Here is a 19,653-nt window from a genome sequence, read left to right as displayed (position 1 = left end):
GTTTTGATATTCGCATCTAGCCAGCTAATTACCATGTGCCAAGTAATCAGCTACTGCCACGACGCGTCGTCTCCCAGTCAGGTGCAATGGAATTAATAAACTCCAAGACCTTCCCAGGTTTTGCAGACCAGATCTCACTGGGTTGCAAGCAACCACTATTTAGAAATCTTTGCCTGCGCGTGTATATAGCACCACAACTGCAAAGCAGATGTTCCGAGGTTTCACGTTCCGTATTACAGAAACGACAGATATCACTCTGAATATGGCCAATATTTTTCAAGTGATACCTGCTCGGGCAGTGTCCAGTTACTAGGCCAGTGTATGTACATAGAGCTCTCTTGTTGAGCTCTAAGAGCTTTTTGGTTTTATAAGCATTTGGTGTTATAAATTGTTTTGACTGATTGCAATTTTTGACGTCCATCCAATTGGATACCACCCTCTGCTCAGCCCAGCGTTTCAGGTCCATTTTAATTGTACAGTTTGATATACCACAGAATGGTTCTGGGCCAGCAAACTGTAAATTGGAACCACTTTTAGCAAGCTCGTCTGCCATTTCATTTCCTTCAATGCCACAGTGACCTGGAACCCAGTATAAGTTTACTGAATTCCCTTGGCACAGCCTGCGCAGTGAAAGAATGCATTCCCAGACAAGCTTTGAAGTACATTTGTAAGCGCACAATGCTTTTAGTGCAGCTTGACTATCTGAGAAAATACAAATATTTGCATATCTGTATTTTCTCTCAAGGCAGATATTTGCGCATTTCAAAATAGCAAGAATCTCTGCTTGAAACACCGTACACGGAGAAACTGAAAAACTCAAAATTAGGTACTTTTAAACTCAATTTTGAGTTCTTTTTCGTCTCCCTTTTCATGCGCTCTTTCTAATGTTGTCAGAGAGTGAAGAGAGAAACAGCCCAACTTTTGCAGTTCAGTGCGTCAAGCCAAAACTGAGTTTCTAGCACAGTACTCAAATTTGAGTGAATACAACCTAATCGAAACTTCGGTTGGGTGAAAAAAACTTAAACATTCCCTGTCGGTTTTTGGAACGAGTCGGATGTGAATGTCCGTTTCTCTTCGCGCGGTAGCATTCGTTATTAGTAGAGTTTTTTTTGCCCCTCGAGCTGAGGTTTTTTTTATATCATTAGTTTTCCTACTAGTGCGGAGTGTAGTGCCGCAAGGCGAATCCTTCCGATTTGGGAAGCGTGCTGCATAAGTAGCTCGTACAGCTTTAACCCACATCAGGCAAGCATAATTGCCACATAATAAACGGCGCACGACGACGACGACGACGACGACGACGACGACGACGACGCTGGTAACGACGAAGCGAGAAGGTCGACGACAAAGGTCAGCAGCGCAAAACAGCAGCAGCAGCAGCCTAAGCCATCGTCACAAACAGCCACCTACCTACATATAGGTATACAAAGGCTGTGCACAGACCAGTTGAGTATCTTGTATCTTTTTTGCCGCTCTATTGTTTCCCAGTCCACCGTCTAGCTCGCAGTAATAATTTTATTTCGATTAGAGTTTCGATGGTACAGTAGTTCCTCCCGGTTCACGGCCCATTATATCGCACTATTTTTTTTTTAGTTTTAAGTTTTTTTTTGAGTTGCTATCCTTTCTATTCTTTGATTTTTTTGTTTTTTTTTTCAATATTTTCTTATATTATATTAGTATTTAAGTAGATACAAACATTGAATTGATTTTTTTTTTGAAGTTGCTATCCTTTTCTTGCCCTTTTTCCCGATATCACTTTACGTCATATTAGAACTGGTGTTGAGAGTACTTTTTTTGGTTTGACGCTGTTTTGCTCTGCCGCATTCCTACCACAGTGGTTCAAAAAACCTTTTTTCTGTTTTTTTTTGCTTTTTTGACTTGGTTGCTTTTTTCGACGTAGGACTATTGGTTGAATTCAGGTAGGACCACGTCTTCGAATTATTTTTTTTTTTAGTTGCTATCCTTCTCTTTCTTTGTTTTTTTTTTGTTTTTATTTTTTTTTTTCTCTTTCAATATTTTTTTATAGATATTTAAGTTGGTAAACGTTTTTTTTTTTGGATTGGTGTTTTTTTTTTCTCGTTCTCCCGGTTTAACTTTATATTGAACATCTGGTTGGTTATATTTGTTCTTATATTGGTTTTTATTGCCATTATCTGGCATAAGGTATAATAAAATAGGCCTGCATGGAAACGAATGACACTGGTGGGGGTTCACCGGATCTCGTAATTTCATCCGATGATGAGACAGGCTCTGGTCTGTCCACTATTTCAATAGAACAAATTCAGAATTCTGATGCCATGGAGACTGGCGATCATGAAAACGATCCAGGGGTTCCCCATGTACGTTGTGTTGTTTCTTCCGGAATTGTTCCAATTAGTTCTTTGGTGAAAGAAACACGGTCCCAGCCCATGGTAAAATCTCCCTTGGCTACAAATTTATCTCAGCCTTGTATTTCCTCTCAGCCACCTGTATTCTCCTCTGTCCCTGGATCTTCTTCTAACCCGGTGAGCCCCCGCACGAAAGTTTATCCACCCGGATCTAAGGGTCCCTTTCTGGTTTTCTTTCGGCCCAAACCGAATGGAAAAAAATTAAACAAATTACAAATCGCAAATGATCTGGCAAAATCGTTTCGTGGGGTTCTGGAGATAGACTCACCCAGCCGTGACAAGCTGCGTGTCACGGTAAGTGACCGCGAACAAGCGAACAAGATCGCTAACTTTGAGCTCTTTACGCGGGAATATAAAACATATCTGCCTAGCCTCGAGATAGAGTGCTACGGAGTGGTCACCGAAGATAATTTAACCTGTGCTGCAATCATGTCTGGAGCTGGTGGGTTTAAAAATCGTGCCGTCCCACTGGTTCCAGTACTTGAGGCCGTTCAAATGAACAAGGCACAATCTGACGGCTCAAAACAACCGTCCAACTCTTTCCGGGTGACCTTCTCCGGCTCCGCTCTTCCGAGCGTTCTCGTGGTTGGGCTTCTTCGACTACCTGTTCGTCTCTACGAACCGAAGGTAATGCACTGTGCAAAATGTCAGCAGTTGGGCCACACCGCACTTTACTGTTGCAATAAACCACGTTGCAGTATGTGTGGTGAACAACACGCGGAGGGCTCCTGCAATACGGAGCCAAAATGTGCCACTTGTGGCGAATCTCCTCCCCACGAGCTCAGTGCATGCCCGAAGTATGTAGAGCGGGAGAAACATTCCATAAACTCCTTAAAACAGCGGTCAAGGCGATCTTATGCAGAAATGCTGAAAAAGATCGCCCCGGCTGCTGTTTCATTAGCCCAACCTTCCACTAGTACTAATATTTATGCAGCCCTGCCGGATAACGACCAAGGTTCTGACTCTGAGGGTGGTGTAGAGTACACTATAATTGAGACAGGGACGAAAAGGAAGCGAGCTGTTGCAAAACGGCACATGCAACAGCGAGCTTCTCAAAGCGTTCCTGTTGCTCAACCAGCTCTTCAAACCCCTCTGGTAAAATCAAGAAGGGGCGGAAACACCAAAAAGGTATCGCCTCCAGGTTTCAAATTTTCGGCTGGAGATTTTCCGTCACTTCCGGGAGCATCTAAAACCCCAGTTGCTCCAGTTTTTCGCCCAGAAACCCAACAACCTAGTCAACAGGAACGTCGGCAGAATCCAGTCGACCTTTCTGGAAAATTGACTCTTTCTGGGATAGTGGATATCATCTTCGAAACTTTGAATATCTCACCCGCTATAAGAAGTTTAATAAACATAGCACTTCCTTTTGTGAAACCTCTTCTGAAGCAACTGGCTTCAAACTGGCCGATTCTTGAATCTTTCATATCTTTCGATGGCTAATTTGTCCAGTGAGGTCGGAGATATGATAGAAGTCCTACAGTGGAATTGTAGAAGCTTAATTAAAAACATGGATGCTTTCAAATTTTTAGTTCACAGAACACGTTGTGACATATTTGCGCTCAGTGAAACATGGCTTACTTCCGATAAAGATATCTCCTTCCACGATTTTAATATTATTCGTTGTGATCGAGGGGATGGATATGGAGGGGTGATCTTGGGGATCAAAAAGCTCCATTCATTTTATAGAATTGATTTCCCCCCGATGAACGACACTGAAATAGTTGCAAGTCACGTTACTATAAAAGGTAAAAGTTTCAGTGTAGCCAGTGTGTACATACCGCCCAGCGCTAGAGTATCTCGAAGAGATCTTGCGGAAATATGCTGTGCTATGCCTGCGCCTTGGTTGATCCTAGGAGATTTTAATGCACACGGAACAGCCTGGGGGTCTCCGAAGGACGACAATCGCGCAACCCTGATATATGACCTCTGCGACTATTTCAACTTGACAATTTTGAACTCCGGGGAAGCAACGCGAATTAAACCTCCAGATCCTCCAAGCATGTTAGACCTCTCAATATGTTCGAATTCACTATCATTGGATTGCACGTGGAAGGTAATTCAGGATCCCCATGGTAGTGATCATCTGCCAATCAAAATTTCAGTTACCAATGATTCGTGTCAGGCTCGCCAGATCGACGTCGCGTATGACCTTACGAAGCATATCGACTGGGGCAAATATGCTGAATTGGTCTCAGAGGGCGAGCAGTCGGTTGACGTTCTTCCGCCGCAGGAAGAATACCAATTCTTGTCCGGGTTAATCGTCGAAAGTGCTCTTCAAGCGCAGCGTAGGCCGGTTCCGGGAACTTCGATACGGCGAAGACCTCCCACACTGTGGTGGGATGAAGAATGTACCGGAGCCTATCGCGATAGGTCCGCCGCGTTTAAAATATATCGGAAGCGCGGTACACGGGAGAACTACGAGCGGTACTCCTCTCTTGACGAGATTTTCAAGAACCTCGTAAAGGCGAAAAAACGTGGTTATTGGAGGAATTTCGTCAACGGCTTATCGCGGGAGACGTCAATGCGGACTCTCTGGACGGTGGGAAGGAGAATGCGCAACGCGGTATCAGTAAATGAGGATCGAGAAAGCTCGCCTCGATGGATTTTCGATTTCGCAAAGAAAGTCTGTCCGGATTCGGTCCAAGTACAAGCGAATATTCGTCGTTATCCACCCGAAAGGAATGCGATGGATTCACCCTTTTCGATGCTAGAATTCTCTCTCGCGCTTCTATCATGTAACAACTCTGCCCCAGGAATGGATAGAATAAAATTCAACTTGCTCAAAAGCCTCCCAGACGTCGCGAAGAGGCGCTTGTTGAATTTGTTCAATATATTCTTGGAAAGCAACACTGTTCCGGATGACTGGAGACGAGTGAGGGTTATCGCCATTCAAAAGCCCGGGAAGCCCGCGTCGGATCACAACTCGTACCGTCCTATTGCGATGTTGTCGTGCTTACGGAAGCTGCTAGAGAAGATGATTCTTCATCGGCTCGACACATGGGTTGAATCGAAAGGCCTTCTTTCAGATACTCAATTCGGTTTCCGCAGAGGCAAGGGAACGAGCGATTGTCTGGCGCTGCTTTCTACAGAAATTCAACTGGCCTACGCTCAGAAAGAGCAAATGGGTTCAGTATTTTTGGATATTAAGGGGGCTTTTGATGCAGTTTGCGTTGATGTCCTTTCAGACAAACTCCACGATTGTGGGCTTTCTCCGATTTTAAACAACTACTTGTACAACTTGTTGTCTGAGAAGCACATGTTTTTCTCTCATGGAACCTCGGCAACTTCACGAATAAGTTACATGGGTCTCCCCCAGGGCTCATGCTTAAGCCCTCTTCTTTACAATTTTTACGTCAGAGATATCGACGAATGTCTCGTGGAAAATTGCACGTTAAGACAGCTTGCGGATGACGCCGTGGTTTCTATCACCGGACCAGAGGCGGAAGCTCTGCAAGGACCATTGCAAGATACTCTGGACAATTTGTCTGCTTGGGCTGTAAAGCTGGGTATCGAATTCTCTCCGGAGAAAACTGAGTTAGTTGTCTTTTCTAGGAAGCGAGATCCAGCCGATCTAGAGCTTCAATTTTTGGGTAAGGAACTCTCTCAAGCTCTTTCACATATGTATCTAGGGGTCTGGTTCGACTCTAAAGGCACCTGGGGAAAGCACATTAATTATCTGTATCAGAAGTGCCAAAAACGAATCAACTTCATGCGTACACTCACCGGAACATGGTGGGGAGCCCACCCGGAAGATCTGATAAAGCTTTATCGTACAACGATACTGTCGGTTCTCGAATACGGTAGCTTTTGCTTTCAGTCCGCCGCGAAAACACACATCCTGAAGCTAGAGCGTATCCAGTATCGTTGTCTTCGGATCGCGTTAGGCTGCATGAACTCGACGCACACAATGAGTTTGGAGGTACTAGCAGCAGTACTCCCTTTATCAGATCGTTTCGTGGAACTGTCGTTAAGGTTCCTCATCCGCTGTGAGGTGCTGAATCCATTGGTAATTGAAAACTTTGAGAAGCTGATCGAACGAATTCATCAAACAAAGTTTATGACAGTGTACTACTCGTACATGACTCTGGAGGTTCACCCTTCATTGAACGTTCCCAACCGCGATTGCTTCCCAGACTTCTCCAATTCCACTATAGGTTTTGATCTGACCATGATGCAAGAAATCCGTGGAATCCCAGATCCGCTCCAATCGGAGCACATTCCAAAAATTTTTGCAAGCAAGTTTGGTCATATCAGTTGTGACAGAAGGTTTTTCACTGACGGGTCAAAAACAAATGATTCCACTGGATTTGGTGTATTTAATGAGCTTCATAGCGCCGCCTATAAACTTCAAAGTCCTTGCTCAGTATATGTCGCAGAATTAGCGGCTATACACTACGCATTAGAGCGAATCGCCTCTCTTCCCTCTGATCAATATTTCATTTTCACGGATAGCCTCAGTTCAATTGAGGCTATTCGTTCAATGAGGCCGGTAAAGCACTCCACGTATTTCCTAAGCGAAATACGATCATTTTTGAGTGCTCTATCGAATCAAGCATATAACATCACCTTGGTTTGGGTCCCTTCGCATTGCTCGATCCCGGGCAATGAGAAAGCGGACTCACTCGCCAAGGTGGGCGCTATGGAAGGCGATATTTATGAGCGTCATATCGTCTTTAATGAATTTTTTTCGATTGCTCGTCAGCATGCCTTGGTCAGTTGGCAACAAAAATGGGATGCAGGAGAGTTGGGCAGGTGGTTACATTCAATTCTCCCACAGGTATCGAAGACGGCGTGGTTCAAGGGGTTGGATATGGGTCGAGATTTTATCAAGATAATGTGTCGACTTATGTCCAATCACTACTCTCTGGGCTCGCATTTCTATCGAATAGGGCTCACAGATAGCAATCGTTGTAGCTGTGGTGCAGGCTATCAAGATATCAACCATGTTGTGTGGGAATGTCCCGAATACGGTATTGCCAGATCCGATTTATGTGCATCCCTCAGGGCCCGAGGGAAACCAGAAAAGGAAGACATTAGAGATGTGTTGGGTAAACTTGATCTTGAGTATATGAAGCTTGTGTACGACTTCTTGAAGCAAGCTGAAGTCTTCGTTTGATATCCCCGTCTTGTTGTTCCACTTGTCCGCCTCGTGACTTTGTTTGATATACCCAGTCTTGTTGCTCCACTTGTCCACCTCGTGTCCCTTCGAAAATCGTCTGTTTGTATCGTTACAGGTTGTTTGTCCACTCTACGTTTGACCAGCAGCAATACGCCACACTTAGCTGTCACGTGTCAACGAAAAACCCCAACACCCTATCCTTTCCTCAAATATTTTTGTTCCCCCCTAACCTCGACCAAACCGCGAGTTTTTCGGTTCCCCAAAACTAACATAGTTTATAAGACAAAAACATGAAATTGTAAATAGTTTTAAACTGAATTCGGCCTCCGTTATGCCTGTTGGCGCATGAGCCTTAAAATAAATGATTAAGTAAAAAAAAAAAAAAAAAACTTAAAATTAGGTATTCCTTTCACATGGAAGCAAGCGGGAACAACCCAACAAAAACATCGATTCCATCAACTCAAAAGTGGCTTGACGCACGCAACCCGAAGTTGAGTGGAAAGAACTCACTTTTGGGTAGTTTCGTCTCTCCCTCTCTCTCTCTCGTCTCTCTCTCGTCTCTCTCTCTCTCTCATCCTCTTCTCTCTCTCTCTCTCTCTCTCTCTCTCTCTCTCTCCTTCTCCTCTCTCTCTCTCTCTCTCTCTCTCTCTCTCTCTCTCTCTCTCTTCTCTCTCTCTCTCTCTCTCTCTCTCTTCTCTCTCTCTCTCTCTCTCTCTCTCTCGTCTCTCTCTCTCTCTCCTCTCTCTCTCTCTCTCTCTTCTCTCTCTCTCTCTCTCTCTCTCTCTCTCTCTCTCTCTCCTTCTCTCTCTCTCTCTCTCTCTCTCTCTCTCTCTCTCTCTCTCTCTCTCTCTCTCTCTTCTCTCTCTCTCTCTTCTTGGCGTGACGTCCTCACTGGGACAAAGCCTGCTTCTCAGCTTAGTGTTCAATGAGCACTTCCACAGTTTTTTAACTGAGAGCTTCCTCTGCCAATGACCATTTGCATGCGTATATCGTGTGGCAGGCACGAAGATACTCTATGCCCAAGGAAGTCAAGGAAATTTCCTTTACGAAAAGATCCTGGACCGACCGGGGAATCGAACCCGAACCGCCTCGGCTATATGGGCCCCATCGCCCACTGAAATTTGTATTCCAGGGCCGTAGATTCCTGCTCCCGCTTTTATTCCAACTTTTGAGCCATCTGTATAGAATTTGATTGACCCTTGACGAACAGTGGGACCTCCGACTTCCCAATCTGCACGAGTTGTTTCGTGCAACTTGTAAGGAACATCATGGTTCTCCACAGGTTTCATCCAGTCTTTAATCATTTTCATTATTGGCCTATTTTGAAAGTATTGTGAAATGCTCAGGTGACCTACAAGATCACCTGGAATAAACTTTTCAACTCGTTCAAGTCTCAGCAATTACTTTTCTGCTTCTAATTGCACGTATACTCGTGCAAAGGTAGCAGATTGAGAATCGCGTCTAAAGCATTTGATGGTGTGCTTCGCATCGCTCCTGTAACAGCAATGGACGCAAGACGTTGAATTTTTGCAAGCTTTGATTGCGTGGTAACCTCTTTTGTTTTTGGCCACCAGACAAACGAAGCATACGTCACTTTTGGGCGGATTATGGCAGTATAAATCCACATTATCATTTTTGGTTTCAAGCCCCACTTCCTGCCAATAGTTTTGGAGCATAACCAGAACGCACTTGTTGCCTTACCGATCACGGACTCAATTTGAGCATTCCAGTTCAGTTTAGCATCCAGTTACAAACCTATGTATTTGACTCGATCACTAGGATGAATTTGTATCCCTCCAAGCTGAAAAGCTTTTAGGTTGATCTTCCTTCTCCTAGTGAAAGGGACAATTACGACTTTTGACGGGTTGATGCTAAGGCCCTCCTTAATACACCATGAATGTGTATAGTTTAGAGCCCTTTGCATTCTTTCCGAAACAGTTTCGCCATACTTTCCTCTCACTATTATGACTATATCGTCTGCAAAGCCCACAACTTCGAAACCTTTTTCCTTCAAGCTTCTTAGAAGATCGTCTACAACCAAGGACCACATTAGTGGTGAGAGGACTCCTCCTTGAGGGCAACCTTTCGTTGCCCTTACTGTTATAGAAGAACTTCCCAGCTCAGAGGTGATTTCTCTTTTTGCAAGCACAGTATAAATCCAATGTATGATACATTGGTCGAAGTTTTTGTTCTCCATGGCACGCTTCATAGATGAATAGGAGGCATTATCAAATGCTCCTTCTATGTCTAAAAAGGCGCATAGAGCTATTTCTTTTGCTGAAAACGTTTTTTCCACCTTTGTTACTAGCGAATGAAGTGCCGTAACCGTTGACTTACCAGATTGATAAGCAAACTGGAAGTCAGATAGGGGATGGTCTTTTATGTAAGAAGAATTGATATAATCCTTCAAAACCTTTTCCATAGTCTTCAACAAAACTGAAGAAAGACTAATTGGCCTGTATGCTTTGGGATGCGTCTTGTCTCGCTTCCCCTTTTTTGGTATAAAGATAACTTTTACAAGTCTCCATTTTGATGGAACGTAATTCAATCTTAAACTAGCCTTGAACATCTCAATTAGTGATGGTACCAACACCGCTTCTCCATTTTGAATCAGTGCTGGAAATATTCCATCAACTCCTGCAGATTTAAAAGGCTGAAATGATCTAATTGCATTTTCCACTCTGGCCTTCGTGAAGATTTCATCAGCTAAATCTGAGGCGGTGTTTATTGTACTAGTTGACTCCGAAGAGTTTATACTAGGACATCCTTCACCTTCCAGAGATATAGTATCATTGGAATCCACACTTAGAACCAAACCTGGAAAATGGGTTTCCATCATTAAATCCAAAGTTTCACGAGGAGTTTTGGTAAAAGCTCCATCGTCGCGCTTCAGGTTTCCCAATTCATTTGAATGATCTTTTGCAAGCGTTTTCTGTAGTCTTGCAACTACAGGAGTGCTGTTTATGTTGTAGGGTCTATAGTGCCTACAATTTCGGATCGGATGAAAGACGTTCTTTCGGATGATAGTTGGACTATCGCGTTTGGTGGTCTATCAATAACTAAAACTATATTTACATTTTCATGTGAATTCAGGTGATATATGCATGTGTGTTGTGGTTACGTAACAAGTGTTCATAGTGTTGTGTTGTACAATTATAATTTAAGTTTGTGTTGTGTCGGGTACGCCACACTACTCCCCCCATAGTTTTACCAGTATTGACGAGGGATCTTCACGCGACGTCCAGAGCGTGTTTGGTAGGTAGTCTGTTCTGGCGCTGCTGCTGCAGCATCGGGGCATCGATCGTCTACCTGCATGAACGCTGCCTTCAAACGATCGATCGAAACGGCAATGTGTTTGCCGTTCACGTCCACGATGAAAAGCTTTTTCTTCCGACGAACCACACGATATGGCCCATCGTACGGCTGAGTGAGCGGAGGTTTGATTGCTCCTACCTTCACGAAAACGTGGCTGCAGGTAGATAACTGCTTTTGGACGAAGGCAGATTCTCTTGAGTGGTTGCTCGTAGGTGCGGGTCTCAGTTTCGACATCGTGGTCTTCAGATCGGCGACGAATTCTGGTGTCGGCTTGTTGCTCTCACCAGAGACGAAAAACTCACCAGGCAGTCGAAGTGAAGTGCCGTAGGTAAGCTCGGCAGCCGTTGCTTGCAGGTCTTCCTTCAGCGATGATCGGATTCCGAGGAGCACGATGGGTAGAACTTCGGTCCAACGAGAGTTCTGATGGCACATTATAGCTGCTTTGAGTTGCCGATGTGTGCGCTCGATCTGCCCATTTGCCTGCGGGTGATATGGAGTGGTGCGCAGGTGTGTGATACCGAGCATCCGTGTCAGTGTGCGGAACAACTCGGATTCAAATTGTCTCCCACAGTCCGTAGTTACATTTGTTGGAACACCGAATCGGGAGATCCAGCCGCTGACGAAGGCACGTGCGACGGTGTGCGCTGTCATGTTAGGTAGTGGGAAAATCTCAGGCCATCGAGTGAATTTGTCGATGATGGTGAGACAGTACATATTACCTTCGGACGGTGGAAGCGGGCCGATGAGATCCATGTGGATGTGCGCAAATCGATCGTTCGGGGTTGAGATCCTGGCGATCGGAGTCTTGTTGTGTCGCTGTACTTTCGATTTCTGGCAAGGGATACAATGGGTAACGAACTGTTTGCAGTCACGACGAAGAGAAGGCCAGATGAATCTCTCGGAGACGAGACGAGTAGTGGCACGAACTCCGGGATGGGATACACTATGCAGCTTCTCCATGATTCTCCGCCGAAATTCGTGTGGGACGAATGGACGGATGGCTTCTGTAGAGATGTCGCAGTATATCGGTGTGGAGGCCAGTGGTGATTTCAGTCGCTTCAGCTTGACGGTTGTGTTGGTTGGTGGGTTCTCCAAAATTTTCTCCAAAAATTTCTGCAGCTCGGGATCGGTCTTCTGCAACTCATTCGGTCGTAGTCGATTGCCTCGGTGGTGGTAATGGTGTTGATGCGACTCAGCATGTCGGCGACTTTATTCGCTTCGCCCGATACATGCCGAATGTCGGTGCAGTACTCACTGATGTAGCTGAGTCTGCGCTGTTGTGTTGGAGTTGCTTTGTCGGGTCGTTGCTGGAAAGCGGTGGTGAGGGGCTTGTGATCTGTATAGATACAGAAATCTCGAGCCTGCAGAATATCACGAAAGTGCTTGACTGCTTCGTACATAGCGATTAGCTCCCTATCGTACGTGCTAGCCTTTTGTTGGCTCTCACTCAATTTTCTGGAAAAGAAAGCAAGTGGTTGAGGGCCATTGTTCGTGATCTGGTGTAGGACGGCTCCGATGCACGTGTTAGAAGCGTCGACGTCTAGGGCGAGCTTCGCTTCTGGAGACGGGTGAGCAAGCAGAGTAGCGTTCGCCAAATCCTGCTTGCATCGTTCGAATGCTTCATTCGTGGCTTCGCTCCATTCGAGTGCTGTGGTGTCGTTGCGGACATTTCCACCGATCATCGCCTGCAGAATCTGTTGGTTTGCTGCTGCTCGTGGGATGAAGCGTCGGTAGAAATTTATCGTGCCGAGGAACCTCTTCAGCTGCTTAGCGTTCGTTGGCCTCGGGACATCCAGAATTGCTTGGACCTTGCTGCGCTTGGGCTTGATTCCGTCGGGAGTGACTTCGTGGCCCAGGAAATCGACTGATTCCTGACCAATCTGGCATTTTGCGGCGTTAATGACGAGGCCGTTTTGCCTCAACCGTTCGAAAACAATGCGGAGGTGCTCTTTGTGCTGCTCTACGTTGTCCGATGCAATGCAGAGATCGTCGATGTAGGGATAGACGAAATCGAGGTCGCCCAGGATGGCGTGCAGGTGCCTTTGCAGTGTTTGACCTGCATTCCGGAGCCCAAAGGTCATATACTTGAACTCGAAGAGTCCGAAAGGGGTTGTAATGGCCGTCTTGGGGACATCTTCGGGGGCCACTGGGATTTGGTGGTACGCACGCTGCAAATCGATACAGGTGAAAATTTTCTTACCGTGCATGATGCTGGAGAAATCCTGTATGTGAGGCACGGGGTACCGGTCGGGAACGGTGATGGCATTCAGGTTCCGGTAGTCGCCACAGGGTCGCCACTTGCCGTTCGACTTCTTGACGAGGTGCAGCGGGCTGGCCCAGCTGCTTTTCGACGGTTGACAAATTCCTTGCTCCATTAGAAACTGGAACTCAGCTTTCGCTTCTTTCAGCTTGTCCACAGGTAATCGGCGGGGACGGCAGAACACGGGTGGGCCGGTGGTGATGATCTGGTGGACGGTGTTAGCTTTGGTCGGTTTGTGTTTCATATCGAGGACGGTGATGTCTCGATACTCGGCAAGGATTTCGGCGAACGGGGAATTTGCATCGTATGTGATGATGGCTGGCTCGGTCGCTGCTCGGATGTTTTCGATCTCCAACCGGGTGGTGTTATCGATCAACTTGTTTCTCCGCAGATCCACGAGAAGATCGAAATGTTTGAGGAAGTCAGCACCGATGATAGGGGATTTCACATCGGCGATGACGAATACCCACAGGAATGTTCTTCGCAAACCCAGATCGACGGTGATGCGTTTGGTACCGTAGGTCTGAATTGGAGTACCGTTTGCGGCGAAAAGTTGTTCGGAGATTGTTGGCTTGAGGCGTTCCTTTGGTGTGGGTGGTACGACAGAGATGTCGGCGCCGGTGTCGATGAGGTACCGGTTCGAAGTTTTGAGGTCGTGGATGTGGATTCGCTGGACGTCCGCGGTTTGGTTCAGGCTGCTGGTGTTTTGGGTCGGGGTAGGTTCGCTAGGTGTTGCGGGGTCGACGACGGTGGTACTTGGAGCTAATTCTCTCTCGGGCGAGAGTACACCTCTATATTCCCGTCGAAAAAAATGCACTTGACGTTGGGGTTATCGCTTCTGTTCTTCTCGCACTTCCGAGCTTGGGCACCGTGTCGGTAGTGAAACCAACAGATCCAACGACGGCTTGATTTGCTTCTCGCTGGGGTCTCTTCTCGACGGCCGGTCGAACGATGGCGCGGACGGCTACGTTGTCGGTCGCGTCCACGGAAGTTACTTGACAAGGCTTCATCCAGGCGTCTCGATAGTGCTTCGATGCGTTGTTCGAGGGACGATGTCGATGAGGTTTCGGGCTTCTGAACGGCTGCGATCTGCTCACGGGGTGCTTCCAAAATTTTATCCGCCACCTTCGCTTGCTCGTCGAGCGTCGCAGTTGGCATGGCGGCGATAATAGAACGAGTGGTGTTGGGAAGGGCTCGCAACCAGAGGTTAGACAATACGCTGTCGGTGCAACCTACTCCGCCTAAGCGGCGCATCTCGGAAAGGAGAACGCTTGGTTTTTGGTCCCCTAAGGACATACCGGAGAGCAGGCTGGTCAATCGCTGCGTTTCTGACGGCTGGAAATGCGCCATCACAGCTGCTTTGAGACGGTCGTACTTGTCGTTAGTGTTCGACGCGTTGCAGCTAGTGATCACTGTATGCACAAACTTCGCGCGCGAACCGAGGGCAACGATTACGGCATTAAACTTGAACTTATCGTTCCGTATGGAATTTACACTGAATGCCGCCTCGAGACACATGAACCAGGTTTCAATGTCGTCCGGGAAACTGATTTTGGCAATGACCGGCTGTTCTTTGGAGTCGACGTCATCTTCTGTCTTGGGTTTGTTCGCGACTCCAGAAAGTTCTTCGGTCGCCATTGCGATTTTCACACGCGGGTGATACCGGCACTGTGATTTCGCGAATTCGCGGTATCGAAAAGAGATTTTTACGATCGCGGGTCGATCACTTTTAGACAAATCGCGGTTCGAATGATTTCGCGACGTCGGGGTCACCAGTTGTAGGGTCTATAGTGCCTACAATTTCGGATCGGATGAAAGACGTTCTTTCGGATGATAGTTGGACTATCGCGTTTGGTGGTCTATCAATAACTAAAACTATATTTACATTTTCATGTGAATTCAGGTGATATATGCATGTGTGTTGTGGTTACGTAACAAGTGTTCATAGTGTTGTGTTGTACAATTATAATTTAAGTTTGTGTTGTGTCGGGTACGCCACAATGTTTTCACATGTCAGCATCCAAGATTTTCTTTTCGATTTTCGTATTTCGTTGTTGTAATCAGTCAGGGCTTTCCTGTACTGAGTCCAATCTCCCGTTTGTTTCGCTCTATTGAACATTTTACGAGAAAATTTTCTAAGGCGATACAGTTTTAAGTTCCACCATGGCACGTCTCTAGTAGAAGACGATTGTATGGTGGGACAACTTCTGTTAAAGGAATTGATGATACTTTCATTTATCCTTTGAGAAAATGATTCTAACTTTTGGGTTGAATCAATAGTTTCTCCCATTGTAAATGAATGCGTATTCAACAATTCCACATATTGATCCCAGTTTGTCCTCCTGGGATTTCTAAATGCGGTTCTAGAATAATCTCCACCACTCCAATTGAAGATTATGTGTTTATGATCAGATAGAGAAATCTCATCTGACCCGTGCCAGTTTAAGATCTTGTCAAAGATTGCAGCATTGCACAGTGTTAGATCCAAGACCTCTTGTCTGATTACATTTGAGAAAGTAGGTTTATCACCATTATCGCAAATGTCTATATTGTTCGAAGACAGATACTCTAATAGTGACTCACCTCGACTGTTAATATCCGTACTATCCCAAACCGTGTGATGTGCATTGGCGTCACAGCCAATGATAAACGATTTGTTGTTTTCTTTACAGAATTGGACAAATGATGCGATCTCAGGAGGAGGTGCCTCAGGAACATCACCAGGAAAGTAAGCTGAAGCCACAGCGATCTCAGTTTTACCCCTAGTGGTTGGTACCTCTACCATGATCGCAACAATGTCCACCATTAGCTTGAAGTTAACATACAAATTAACTGCCCCTATTCGCACAACAGTCCTGTGTGAATAGGAAACCCAGCAAACATGGGACTGTTATGCGAATAGGGGCAGTTAAATAAATGAATGACATTATCCGCGCACGTCTAGTATACATTGGGTTCTATCCCATGCTATTTCTTCAGGTGTAGTTTAGAGTTTTTGACTCTATTCAGAGTACAATCAGAAACCTAGCAAAATAAAACAAAAATAATTGTTTAATTATTTCTGTTTAATCGTAAAATTCGCCTTATATGAGCCAGCAAACTGGGCACTAATGACTGAATAGATCTCACGATAATATTTTGTTTCCCGCAACGAATTTATTATACAAAATTTGTATTTAATAGCATAGTAGGTATTCATCCTTTCTTATCCCTTTCCAGGCAATCTAGACATATCCCAAATTACCCTCAAAGAACTGGAAGCAATTCTTTCGGAGCATAGTAAAAACCGTCAAGTGAATCTATCTCTCGATGGAGATAAGCGCACACCCTCGGTACCGAAAAAGGTTCAGGACTTGGCCGATCCACCTTCACCCCCGCCGCAAACAGCACCCGAAACCATCAAACTACCACCAGCCGTAACCAAAGACGAAGAGCAGGTGTCCAAAATGATCAACTTTGTTGCTTCGTACAAGCCAAACGTGTCTAATGAGCCTATAGCCCCTCCCACGCCCATAGACCTACCTCAGCTGAGCACGGTGGCCAAGCAGCGGAAAGTTCCGTCATCCCGTGTGGCCCGCCTCGCCTCCTTCGGAGGTCTTTTCGCCGGTCTTGGTCTCGGCACCGTGAGCGAACTCACCAAAGGGGCACTGGGGCTGGGAGGTACCACCGATCCCAAGGAGGCACTATTCAGTCCCAGCAACGCCGAGCGGATTGTGGACACACTGTGCAAGGTGCGCGGAGCAGCTCTCAAACTCGGCCAGATTCTCAGTATTCAGGACTCGAACGTGGTCTCCCCGCAGCTGGTGAACGCTTTTGAACGGGTTCGTCAGGCCGCAGATTACATGCCCGATTGGCAGGTGGAGCGGCAGATGGTTAGCGAACTGGGTGACGATTGGAGAACGAAGCTGGCCTCTTTCGATCAGAAACCGTTTGCGGCGGCATCCATCGGGCAGGTGCACAGAGGAGTGCTACACGATGGGACCGAAGTGGCCATCAAGGTCCAGTATCCGGGAGTGGCCAAGAGTATCGAGAGCGATATCGACAATTTGGTTTCGATGCTGAAGGTTTGGGACGTATTTCCGAAGGGGATTTTCATCGATAATGTGGTGGCGGTGGCGAAGCGCGAACTCGCCTGGGAGGTGGATTACGTGAGGGAAGCCGAATATACGGAACGGTTTGGTGAGATGATCCAGCACATGCCGGAGTTTCGAGTGCCCAAGGTGATCAAGAGTTTGACGTCGAAGAATGTGCTGACGACCGAGCTGGTGCCAGGCGTTCCGATGGATAAGTGTTTCAGTATGAGGTAAGGTTGATTGTTCTGCTAGTCACTACTGGGCCGCTGATCGTGTTTAACTTTAAAATTATGCTATTTTTCAGCCAAGACCACCGCAATCACATTGCACGGTCCGTGATGAAACTGTGTTTGAACGAGCTGTTCACCTTCCGTTGCATGCAGACGGATCCCAATTGGTCGAATTTCCTGTACGATGCCGACAGCAGGCAGATCATGCTGATCGATTTCGGCGCTACGCGGTTCTATCCGAAGCCTTTCATGGATAACTATATGAAGGTTGGTATCTGGGATTCGGTATAGACATCAATGGCTTGAGGTAACAAAAACTATCTTGTTTTTAGGTAATCGAAGCCGCTACAAGGAACGATCGCAAACGGATTCTGGAACTATCGCGTCAAATGGGTTTCCTGACCGGGTACGAAACGCCCACCATGGAAAATGCCCACATCGATGCCGTCCTCATTCTGGGCGAAGTATTCAGTGTTGACGGGGAGTTCGAATTCGGGCGGCAAAGTACAACCAAGAAAATTGCAGCTCTGGTTCCGGTGATGGTGGCACACCGGTTGTGTCCACCACCGGAAGAAATCTACTCGCTGCACCGGAAGTTGTCCGGTGTGTTCCTGTTGTGCGCTAGACTTAATGCCAAAGTCGATTGCAAGCCTTTGTTTCAAGAAGTGCAGCAAAACTATACGTTTGGATAAGTTAAATGTGTAATATACGTTCATTATATGATTTGATTCAGTTAATTTTCGTGAACCCAAATATCTATTTCTCTTTAATTGAAAGAAAAAAATGTAGAATAAAAAGGTTTTATTGGTTATTACTATTCGTTAAGCCGCTAGCAATCAATCAATTTTTCAATGCTCGTATGTTTAATGATGTTGGTATACCATGTGGTATACATATTATCAGATACTGAAATATTCACAAAACCACCCTATACTGAACCACATTGAGCTATATTCGAAGGCAATATCCATGTCGCGCGTTCTTCACCGTTATCAGCTTCACTTCTCCATCTTAATCCCTCGCTTCTCCAGCCCCTTCTCGACACAATCCTTGATGTCCACCGAAAGCTGGCAACGGTCCGCATTCTCCACACTGGAACACTCATCCGCAACCTCCTCGGCTGTATTCATTTTCTCCTCGTCATCGCCGAACATCATTCCGCACAGTTGCATGAACCCATCCTTGTTGAACTTCTTCCCGTCGGAAACCTGAAACTGCTGCTGGAAGCACGAGAGGAAACACTTCTGGACCTGGGTCTCCGGTGTCTTGTCTTCGATCATGGCTTCCACGTCGTCGTCGGTAGCACCTTCCTGCTTTTTGCACTCTTCGGCCATACCTCGGACCATTTCTTTGGCCTGCTCTTTCTTCTCCTGGTCGGAATCATCCGCCTGCGAAGGTAGTAATTGCGCTCAATGAATCACGGTTAAAAGCAATTTGAAAATTCAGGGTGGAATCACCTTACAACAAGCAGCAACGAATGCTATTAAAACAATTGCGCGAAGGGTGACTTTCATTGTCGAAAGTCGTTAGTCCAATTGAAATGAAATTCATGTGGAGACTGGGACGGACTCGTTATAATTACGGATTTTATATTCACAACTCGGTCACATTAGCACCGAATTTGCGAACTTATCTCAACTGTATCAGCCATGTTTTCGCTGCTTCATTACTATAACGACCGCATGCGTGCTCTGGAGGAGCCAATCATAAACCACATGGTCTTTAGAGTGAGGTTTGTTTTTTTTTTAAAAGTTGCTTCAAATCTGAACTCGTGTTCTCCTATATTTGTAATAGAGAAACCTCAAAAGTTTAAACAAAAATATAGATATAGAGTTGGCAGATTTTTCTCAAATTCGTTTAACGTACATTTTAACTTAATGCAGATTCTACACTCATATAATTGAGATGAGAGCTTATTAAATTACCAAAAAATGGCCCTTCGTACTTTATGAACAACCCCTGATGTTTCTGGTGTAGTGCTAATCGCAAATTCGAAAGTACAAACTAGCGACACTTCTTACCAGCGATGAAATCTATCATTGCCGGAAGCAGTGCAATGCTCATTTAGTTACGATCAGCAAGCCAATAGGTGGGTGGGTAACCAAAGGTAACTTATTGCATGACCAGCGGTGTTTTGATGGCTGTATCATTCATTATTGGACCCAGTCAAGGTTGTGCTTCCGCATGGGAGTTGGTAAACCACAACGGTATGTAGCGATCACGTGGCAGTAATTGTCACGTATAAAAACATTACTGTGCGATATTATCTTAA

The 19,653-nt window shown here is 45.9% G+C and overlaps 2 protein-coding genes across 2 annotated transcripts in view; one reads left to right on the top strand and one right to left on the bottom strand.

Moving 5' to 3' along the window:
• The window catches only part of LOC109400860 (atypical kinase COQ8B, mitochondrial), a 35,069-nt gene extending 16,935 nt beyond the window's left edge, over positions 1-18,134 (top strand). The window contains exons 2-4 of the mRNA XM_062859663.1: positions 16,298-17,381; positions 17,456-17,648; positions 17,714-18,134. Coding sequence (XP_062715647.1) covers positions 16,298-17,381; positions 17,456-17,648; positions 17,714-18,073 — 1,637 coding nt within the window. The 3' untranslated portion in view covers positions 18,074-18,134. The remainder of the gene's footprint in view (positions 1-16,297; positions 17,382-17,455; positions 17,649-17,713) is intronic.
• Positions 18,135-18,167: 33 nt separating this feature from the next.
• Positions 18,168-18,968, bottom strand: LOC109415488 (general odorant-binding protein 19d-like). The gene is made up of 2 exons (XM_019689371.3): positions 18,839-18,968; positions 18,168-18,769 (listed from the first exon to the last, which is right to left on the bottom strand). The coding sequence occupies exons 1-2, from the start codon at positions 18,893-18,895 to the stop codon at positions 18,380-18,382; spliced, it is 447 nt and encodes a 148-aa protein (XP_019544916.2). The 5' UTR covers positions 18,896-18,968; the 3' UTR covers positions 18,168-18,379.
• Positions 18,969-19,653: the final 685 nt, after the last annotated feature.

Source organism: Aedes albopictus, chromosome 3, assembly GCF_035046485.1.
Source record: "Aedes albopictus strain Foshan chromosome 3, AalbF5, whole genome shotgun sequence".
In the NCBI taxonomy this organism is placed as follows: domain Eukaryota; kingdom Metazoa; phylum Arthropoda; class Insecta; order Diptera; family Culicidae; genus Aedes; species Aedes albopictus.
The sequence above is the reverse complement of the archived record's forward strand: the minus strand, read 5'-3'. Positions and strand labels throughout refer to the sequence as shown.